Source organism: Ailuropoda melanoleuca, chromosome 13 (genome assembly GCF_002007445.2).
Source record: "Ailuropoda melanoleuca isolate Jingjing chromosome 13, ASM200744v2, whole genome shotgun sequence".
In the NCBI taxonomy this organism is placed as follows: domain Eukaryota; kingdom Metazoa; phylum Chordata; class Mammalia; order Carnivora; family Ursidae; genus Ailuropoda; species Ailuropoda melanoleuca.
This window is the reverse complement of record NC_048230.1, coordinates 60787137-60795949: the sequence shown is the minus strand read 5'-3', so window position 1 is coordinate 60795949 and position 8813 is coordinate 60787137. Positions and strand designations below refer to the sequence as shown.

The following is an 8813-nucleotide window of genomic DNA, read 5'->3' as shown; positions in this document are numbered from 1 at the left end:
GTCCTGACAGCAGCTGCAGCGTGGAGAATCCTGGAATGCTAATCCCGAGGTCAGTTTGGAAGCCCTTTATACTTCATTGATTGTCAATTTCCCTCCCACGAAATAGGGGGATTCCATAAATACGAGGATTTAATAAGACAGTGGATGTAAAACACCAGGTATATGCTGGTGTGTTCGCGGAAACAGCAGCTTCTTTCCTTCTTTCGCTGGGCCTCCTTTTCCCCATCTGTACCACCCAAGGCAGCTCACGCTCCCTGACCCTCCCACCTAGCCTCTCTGCAGGCCTGACTCCTCCAGCGCACAGACTTGGCCGCTAGGTGGAGACAGAGGGCCGGCATTGCGGCGAGATATTGCACATGCGCAATCACGGGCGGCGCCTCGCCTTCCCACGCCCCGCGGACGTCACTTCCGGCGCGAGGGGCCGAGCCGGCCGGGCAGGGAGTGCGGGTCGGTTCAGTGCGCGCTGCCGGACAAGGCTTCCGCCGCCGATAGACCCGCGCTCCGGCCCGTAGGCCGGCCGGTGAGTGCCCGCGAGTCTTTCCGTGTGTCATGGGGGTCGGGGAGAGGGGCCCCTGAGAGGGAGAGGTAACCGGAAGTTAAGGGACTGAAGGAGAGAGACCCCAGGAAATGGGGACACCTGGGGAAGGGGTGACAGCCGGAAGTGGGGGGCCTCAGAAGGTTGTCGACGGGACATGGTGTCTCTGGGGCTCCAGGAGCGGTGGCTTCCTGGCCTCTTCTTGGTGGGGTGGGGAGGAAGGCGATGCTCACAACATGATGGGCTCCAGGTGAGGAAGATTCCAGGCTTCACCGTAACAAATGGTGTTTGTACCCATCCATACGCCCACCCATCATTTCATTCTCGAGACTGAGTCGTGCCTGAGCTTGACACTACTGAGGCCCTGGAGATTAAACAGGAAGCTCCAGGTGGAGGGTAGAGCCCAGTGTGGGGCTAGACACGTCTTCGCAGTGCCTCACTAGGTGTGTATCCTCCTGCACATCACTTAACCTCCTATCGTCATGTGCCAGGCTAGGCCTATAGCCTGTGGACACTACGGTCTATCTCCCAGGTAAGCACTGGATTGGGATTACAGGCATCTGTTGGTGACTCCCATGGAAACAGCCCAGGGTGGGTCCTGTGAACCGTGATTGTTGGTTCATTCCTCACTTAGCATTCCTCTGCCAAGCTAATTCAACTCATTCAGCAAATATTTATGGAGTGCAGACTATGTGTCTGACACTTTGTTAGGTGATGGGTTTAAGGTGACGAACAAGACAGATGTGGATGTTGCCCGCAAATTGCCTACAGACAATTACAACAGAGGGAGAGTGCCAAAGAGCTCCTGGTGGGGAGGCTCCTAACCCTGGCCTGGAGGTTGGAGAAGGCTTCCTGCTTCAGGCACCATCATCTCTTACCTGGGTTACTGTGGTAGCCTCTGTATGGTCTCTTCTGTCCTTACCCCTTACAATCCATTTGCGAGACAGTTGAGCAACCCTTTAAAATAGAAATCAGATGGGTCCCATCAAACTCAGTAATAAGTCAGAGTTCTTACTGGCCCTCAAAGCCCTGTACCAGTGGGGCCCCCGGTACCTCTATAAATTCATCTGCTAATATTCTCCACCTTGTTCTTTTGGCTCTAGCCATACTGGCCTCCTCGCTGTTCTTTGAAAAAGCCAGGTGTGTTTCTGCCTCTGGCTTTGCCCTTGTTCTCTCAGATGTTTGCATAGCTTGCTCTTTTATCTCCTTCATCTTGCCTGAAATGTCATTTGCGTGAACAAATCATCCCTGACCATCCTATTTAAAATTGCAATCCCTATTCCCAGGTACATCCAACCCTCTTGCCTGCTTTATTTCTCCCCATAGCACTTTCATCTGGTTGGTTATACAGTTTATCTTGCTTATAGTCTGCCTCTCCCCCTAGAATCTAAGTTCAACAAAGGCACACTTCTGTTGTTGTTCACTGATGTATCTTCAGTGCTGGGAAGGGGGCCTGGTACCTAGTAAGTACTCAATATTTGTTGAATGCTTGAAGTGGCATCTAATTGGGACTTAAGGATGAATCAGTGTTGGTCAGGTGAAGAACTGGAGGAAGAACAAGCTAGCCAGAGGAAACAGGATGTGAACAAGACAAGAAAACATAGCTTTGGGAGGAAATGAAAGCAGCTGGGTGGGGCTGGAGGTTAGAATGCAAAAAATGGAGTGGGCAGAACTAAGATTTACGGGGACTGACCTGGGCACCAGCTATGTGCAGACACCCCTGAGATGGTCCCCGTTCTCCTTGAGCTCGGAGTCAGGGACCAGTGGTAGTCTGTGGACAAGAGCTTGGGCTTTGGAACCGGACAGCTTCTGCTACCTTATTCCTGGGATACCTAAAGCAACTGTTTGTTTTGTGTTTTAGTCAATAAATGTGTTCAGATCTTCCAGAAGCAGACACCAGGGTGAGGATAAGATGAGGCATGCAAGAAATTGGAGGGAGCACCTGTGAAGCATAAAAGGGAGGGGAGGTGCAGCAGTCAGGGAGAGCCTTCAGACAACGACAGGAGTCCAGCCCCCCAGGAAGGAGGTTTGGGTAGGGAGTCATGGGCTGCAGGGCAGTTCCACGAAGGTTGAAGCTGAACCTCCAGGCAAAGTTGCTTGTTAGACTAGGAGGCCCACATTTCACTCAGTCGTTGGGGACAGTTTGTGGGAAGTGTGGCATCCACTGATGGAAGATCCAGAGGGACCCCACCTGGGGCCGTCCGTCAGTTATGCTCCATCCCCGAGGGAGAGCCAGTCGGCCCAGTTTCTCAGCCATCATGATACGTCACATGTGTATATGGTGAAAAAGTCAATCAGTACAATAAAAAAGTCTCTCTTCCTCCTTAAATGTCCAGTTGTCCAGTACTCTTCCCTAGAGGAAACCACTGGTAACATTTTTTTTGTATTTCTTTACAGAAATTTTAGGTGCAGTCAGTATATAGGTATATATTTTAAAAAATATAAATGAGATTATTTTATGCACGCTGTTCTGCAACTTGCTTTCTTTTCCTTAGTGTGTCAGTTCATAAAAACCTGCCTAATTCCTTTTCGTGAGTGAATAGTATCCCATTCTTAGGATGATATTATTTAACCAGTCTCCATCTGGTATGCAGTTAAAGTATTTCCTGTCTTTTCCCCTTATAATCAGTACTTGAAGTAATCATCCTTGTGTATATTTTGCACACACATACAAGTAAATGTCCTCGAAACAGGATGCTGAGCCAAAGGGTGTGTGGTTTTAAATTTTGATAAGTATCGACAGACTGCCCCCTAAGAGGCTAGGCCAGTTTACTCTCTGACCCACAGCAAGTATCTCGGTACCCATTTTGTGTTTTTGCCAATCTGACATTCAGAGTTGTTTTAGTTCACATTTCTAGAATTATGAGTAGGTCGAGCAACCATTTGTACATCTGTAAGCAAGGCCATGGCGTTGGGTGAGGAGTGTGTGTGTCCTGCAGCGGCTGCCTGGGGGCCTCGGTGGGGACCCTCCCTCCACTCAGTCTGGGGTGGGACCTGGGCACAGGGTTCCGAGCCACTTAATTCCAGCCGAGAACCCCCACTCTGACAGAAGTGCCCGCCCCCCCGCCACAGTGCTGCCCTGAGATGAGTGGCGCCGGGCTCTGTTCACTCGGCTCGGGGTTTGTGTTTTGGCAGGGACCCTGGTAGCTAATGTCAGAAGAAAGTGACTCTCTGCGGACCAGCCCCTCTGTGGCCTCACTCTCGGAAAATGAGCTGCCGCCACCGGCCGAACCTCCCGGCTACGTGTGCTCGCTGACGGAAGACCTGGTCACCAAAGCCAGGGAGGAGCTGCAGGAGAAGCCGGAATGGAGACTTCGAGACGTGCAGGCCCTCCGTGACATGGTGCGGAAGGAGTGCCCGAACCTGAGCACCTCCCTGGACGATGCCTTCCTGCTGCGCTTCCTCCGAGCCCGCAAGTTCGATTACGACCGGGCCCTGCAGCTCCTGGTCAACTACCACAGCTGCAGGAGAAGCTGGCCCGAGGTCTTCAACAACCTGAAGCCCTCGGCCTTGAAGGATGTCCTCGCCTCTGGATTCCTCACCGTGCTGCCCCACACCGACCCCCGGGGCTGCCATATCCTCTGCATGCGCCCAGGTATTGCCCGGGAAGGGTCAGCAGGTGCCTGCGTGCCCTGCACCCGCTCTCCCTCGACTTTTCCTCTTCACCTTCTCCTGGTTTAGTCAAAGCTCTTTTGATGACAAATGACAAAAAGCTACTCAACCCGGCTAAGGAAAAAAGGGAGGAGCTAGTCTAACGAAACAGGAGCATGCTGCAGAACCAGCGAGCTGAAAGTGTAGCCGCTTTCCCGGGGCCCCGGGCCCCAGAACCAGGACCCTGTCCATTCCCCCATCATTAGGAACTGAGCCAGCCATTCTCCGTGCCTCTGTCAATCTGTGTATCTCTCTGGGCCACACGTTTCTTCTGTGCCGTGCCTGTCTTCTTCGCTCTTCTTCCTGTAGACTGGCTTTTGCTGCCTCTGTGCCCCTGGCGAGGTCTCCTACCCCTTAGCGCCCAGGCTTCCTGGACCACCCAGCCAAGTTCCTCATTCCGAATTCCTGATTTCTAGTGTTGAGAATCTGGTGGGCTGAGAAAGCTGCTCTGGGCATAGGGTACAAGCAGGCCTGCCCCATCCCTCCTTTGTGAGTAGGTGAGGCAGGCATCAGTGGGGGCTGCGCAGACGACTGGAAAGGTGGCTGTCCGCCATGTGCCTCTTCCTCCTCTCCCTCCTTTCCTCTACTTTGTTAAGCCATTGATTCACTTTACATTCCCTTTTCGACCTCAGCACTTACTGATGGTAATCAGGACATCTTACATTTCCCGGGCAGTGGTTTTAATTACGGGCACTGTTGTCCACTGGTCCCCACCCCCCACAGCCTTAACATTCTCTGTCACACCACAGCAGAGACAAAATTTGAAAGTAAGATTGCAGTGTTCTACCAGCCAAGCTGGGAGCAGGAGAACATGCCTGCCGGCAGCCCTCTTCTGCTCACTCATACCCAGTCCTCTTGAAGGGACACCTCACGGGGGGTGGAGACCTCCCTGCACTTTCCTCTGCCTTTAAGGCCACATCACCATTGCTTTGGTCATTTACCACCAAATCCTTTTTGGAGACTAAACCATCCTCTTGAGCCTTTACTGTGTACCAGGCACAGTGTTAACTGCTTTACCTGCTGTTTCAGGCCCTTTCCAAAATTAGGGTTGTTTATTTTAGAATAAGCAATGCAGTGGAGATTTTAGGGCATGAGGAGACCTAGGGCCCAGTCAGTGGGGTTTTTCTGCTACTCCTCTGTACTCAACTCCTAAGGATGTTACAAAACAGATTAGCACACTGGTGTCACCTCTTTGCTTGTGTGGTTTCAACCCTTTGCTTGCGCAATTTCAACCCTTTGCTTGTGAGATGAATTTCTTCCCTGTGTGTCTGGAGCAGAGCTAGACCCCTCCCCACCGATGCAACTCTTCAGGGCGAGGCCTACTGAGAAGGTTTTGTTCTCAAATGGGTATTAGCTTTGCCTCTTTGGGGACATATGTTATTGAAAAGGATGACATCCGGTTACGTAGACGCAGGTTTATTTGGCAGCAACGTTCAACAGCAAGCTGGCACAGCTTCTGGACAAAGATTTTGTTCATAGGAATTTTGCACATGTTACATATCCCCTTGGTGGTAGCAGTCACGTGGAGTTTTATCATCCTAAGAAAAGGACACCCAGGTGTTGGTATTCTTGAGAATAGCAGCAGTCAAAAGTTGTCATTTCCATCTTCCTCCCAGAGAAAGGAGGTACTCCTTAAATATACGGGGACTACTAAGGGAGCAACCAGCCCGGAAAGGGGATGAGGTGCAAAGCACAGCACTGGAAAGTTGTCTCCATCTCTGCCTTCCTCGGCACATGCTTCATTCTCACGCCAGCTCTTGCCTCCTGGGGCCCCAGAGTCTCAGGCTCCCAGCCTCACCACTACAAGAGGGAAGAGGGATCTTTTCTTTCCAAAGAGCTACAGTCGCAGAATTGAGTCCCCTTGGCTCTGTGTGATCTGGCACTCTGGCCCAGGAGGATGTAAGACCCACACTGACCACGCCCACCTCTGCAGCCAAGAGGCAGGTCAGTGGTACCCAAACCGCAAGGCTAGCATGGGAAGAGGTGGCTCAGGGCAGTGGTATGAAAATCTGGGCACACATCTGTCGGCAGACGGCACAGATGTCCATCGGGGTCAGTATTACTATCCCATTCTACTTCTGAAGAGATGCGGGCTCAGAGTGAGGAGGTAACTCACAGCGAGGAGGAATCAGACCCCCCGGTGTGTCTGACTTCAGAGCTCAGGCTTTTAACTTCAGCACTCAGTTGCATGTCCATTTCAGAATGTGCTGCTGCCTTTGGAATTAACATCAGCTGCTGCTCAGGTGTCCCATTTACTAACCTAGAGTCATGCCAGTAGAATATCTTTCTTTCCATTTTTAAGCAAAAGTTCTAGTAAGGAGATAAATCTTAGCCTGTGATGACTTGTTTGTATCCGTCTCTGTAACATTCTGTCCATTTCTTATGACCTCAGACAGATGGATACCGAGCAACTATCCAATTACTGAAAACATCCGAGCCATATACTTGACATTAGAAAAACTTATTCAGTCTGAAGAAACCCAGGTGAATGGAATTGTAATTCTTGCAGACTACAAAGGCGTGAGCTTATCAAAAGCATCTCACTTTGGCCCTTTTATAGCCAAAAAGGTGATTGGCATCCTTCAGGTATGGCCCCTTTTTGTCGTGTGCCTGTTCCGTGGCAGTTTGGGCTTTCCCCAGGGAGCTTTGTCTGTTCACCGACATGATACACAAACCCCACTTTTCCTACAATCCAAAAGATGCAAAAGCGTTATGGGAAGAAATGTAAATGTCCTATTTACCACTCATTCTTGTCGGGTTCTCCAGTAGTTTCTGAGGCCCGTTCAGTCTGGGCAAGATCAGCTTTAGGGCAAGAGCCCAAACAACCAGAGAAATGCTTTCTGCATGTTTTTTCTTTTCCTTTTTTCTTTTCTTTCCCCCTCCAGGAGACAGAGGAGCAGCTCTAACAAATGAAACTTTGTGTTTCCGTGTGACGTGCTAGAGCCTGTCCTGCCCTTTGGGACCTGGGGACGGGGAGCCTGTTGGGACTGTTTTGGACAGATGCTTTCACATCTTGTGTGTTATGTGTTTTATTTTTTATTATTTTTTATTTTTAGAGAGAGTGCGCCTGTGCACATGTGCACGGGGTTGGGGCAGAGGGAGAGAGACAATCTCAGGCAGACTCCACCCCCAGTTCGGAGCCCCACGCAGGGCTCAATCTCACCACCCAGGGATCCTGACCTGAGCCGAAATCAAGAGTCAGATGCTCAACCAACTGCACCACCCAGGCGCCCTGTGTTCTGTGTTTTAGAACACAAGTGTGGGGTAACTCTCTCGGGTCCCCTCCCTCTTAGGAGCTTTGTACTATCACTTTGCTATTGCTCAATAAACCTTGCTTTGCTGCCCACCAAAAAAAAAAAAAAAAAAAAACACAAAAAACCCACAAGTGCAGGGAACCAGAAAGTTCCTTCCATATGTGCACAATGTTCAACGGTTTACAAAGTGCTTTTACAGTCATTATAACTCGTTCAGTCCTACAGGGACTCCTCTGAGATAGACAAGGCAAAAATTACTTTTTCTTTTTAGTACATGTGCTGCTGAAGTGAGCACGAATTACTTCTCCTTTTTGATGGATGGGGACACAGCCCTCGCAGGGGTAGCCTGGCCTGAGTCTTACGGCTCTGACAGTTTTACCTCTTCATTCCCTCTGACCAGCCTGTGGGCGCTGTCTCTCATGAGCTGTGGGCAGAGATACAGAGTTTCCCCTGTGGATCCCACAGTGCGTGTGAGCCCCTACTGGGCACCAGGCTGATTTTTTAAACATCAGCGTCACATTTGGTCATTATCAGAAATGTGGAGCCAGTACTCTGGCTTCTCTTAGCTTCTACTCTTCNATCACATTTGGTCATTATCAGAAATATGGAGCCAGTACTCTGGCTTCTCTTAGCTTCTACTCTTCTTTCGATGCCCCTGCTAAACACTGTGTAGATTCAAGTATCAGGATAAGGTGTTTGGATCAGTGTTTTCTAGTCTTCCAAGGTGATGTGGGGGGAGAAATTTCCAGGGTTACTAAGTTCGGGGAATGTGGTATAGCGTGTCTCTTTCTTGGGAATGTGACTGCAAACATTTGCACACGAGAGTCCTGCAGCTAAGGAAACCCGTGTGACTACACAGTGTGCTATTCTCAAACTTATTTACCTACCATGGAACCTTTTTTGCATCACACCTCGTACCTGTCCTGAGAAATACCGTTTGGCAACACCGACCCCGAGGGTCTGATGTTTGCTAGATCCATCCACTCAGGCTCTGTTCTTGGTTTTGTTTTGTTACAAGAGAAGCAGCTCTCCAATTGTTGGCCTAAGTCTAGGCCCCAAGAAAGCTCTTTCTCTGAGGCTCGTCTTCCTGGGCAGCCCCCACTTGGGCTGTCTTTGAGGAGGCCATGAGAATCAGACCAAACCGATTTGGGGGCCTAAAGAAGATTTAGAGGAAGGCAGGCTGTGGACAGATGTTCTAACATCTCCTTCCCTTCCCCCACAGGATGGCTTCCCCATTCGGATAAAAGCAGTCCATGTAGTGAATGAACCTCGAATATTTAAAGGCATTTTTGCCATCATAAAACCATTTCTGAAGGAGAAAATAGCAAACAGAGTAAGTGATGATTCTGTTGACTTGATCCTTTTTTTTTTTT

At 50.1% G+C, this 8813-nt stretch overlaps 1 protein-coding gene across 1 annotated transcript in view; it reads left to right on the top strand.

Moving 5' to 3' along the window:
• Positions 1-402: 402 nt before the first annotated feature.
• The window catches only part of TTPAL (alpha tocopherol transfer protein like), a 26036-nt gene continuing 17625 nt past the window's right edge, over positions 403-8813 (top strand). Inside the window, exons 1-4 of the mRNA XM_034639760.1 lie at positions 403-1067; positions 3671-4130; positions 6579-6772; positions 8663-8773. Coding sequence (XP_034495651.1) covers positions 3686-4130; positions 6579-6772; positions 8663-8773 — 750 coding nt within the window. The 5' untranslated portion in view covers positions 403-1067; positions 3671-3685. The remainder of the gene's footprint in view (positions 1068-3670; positions 4131-6578; positions 6773-8662; positions 8774-8813) is intronic.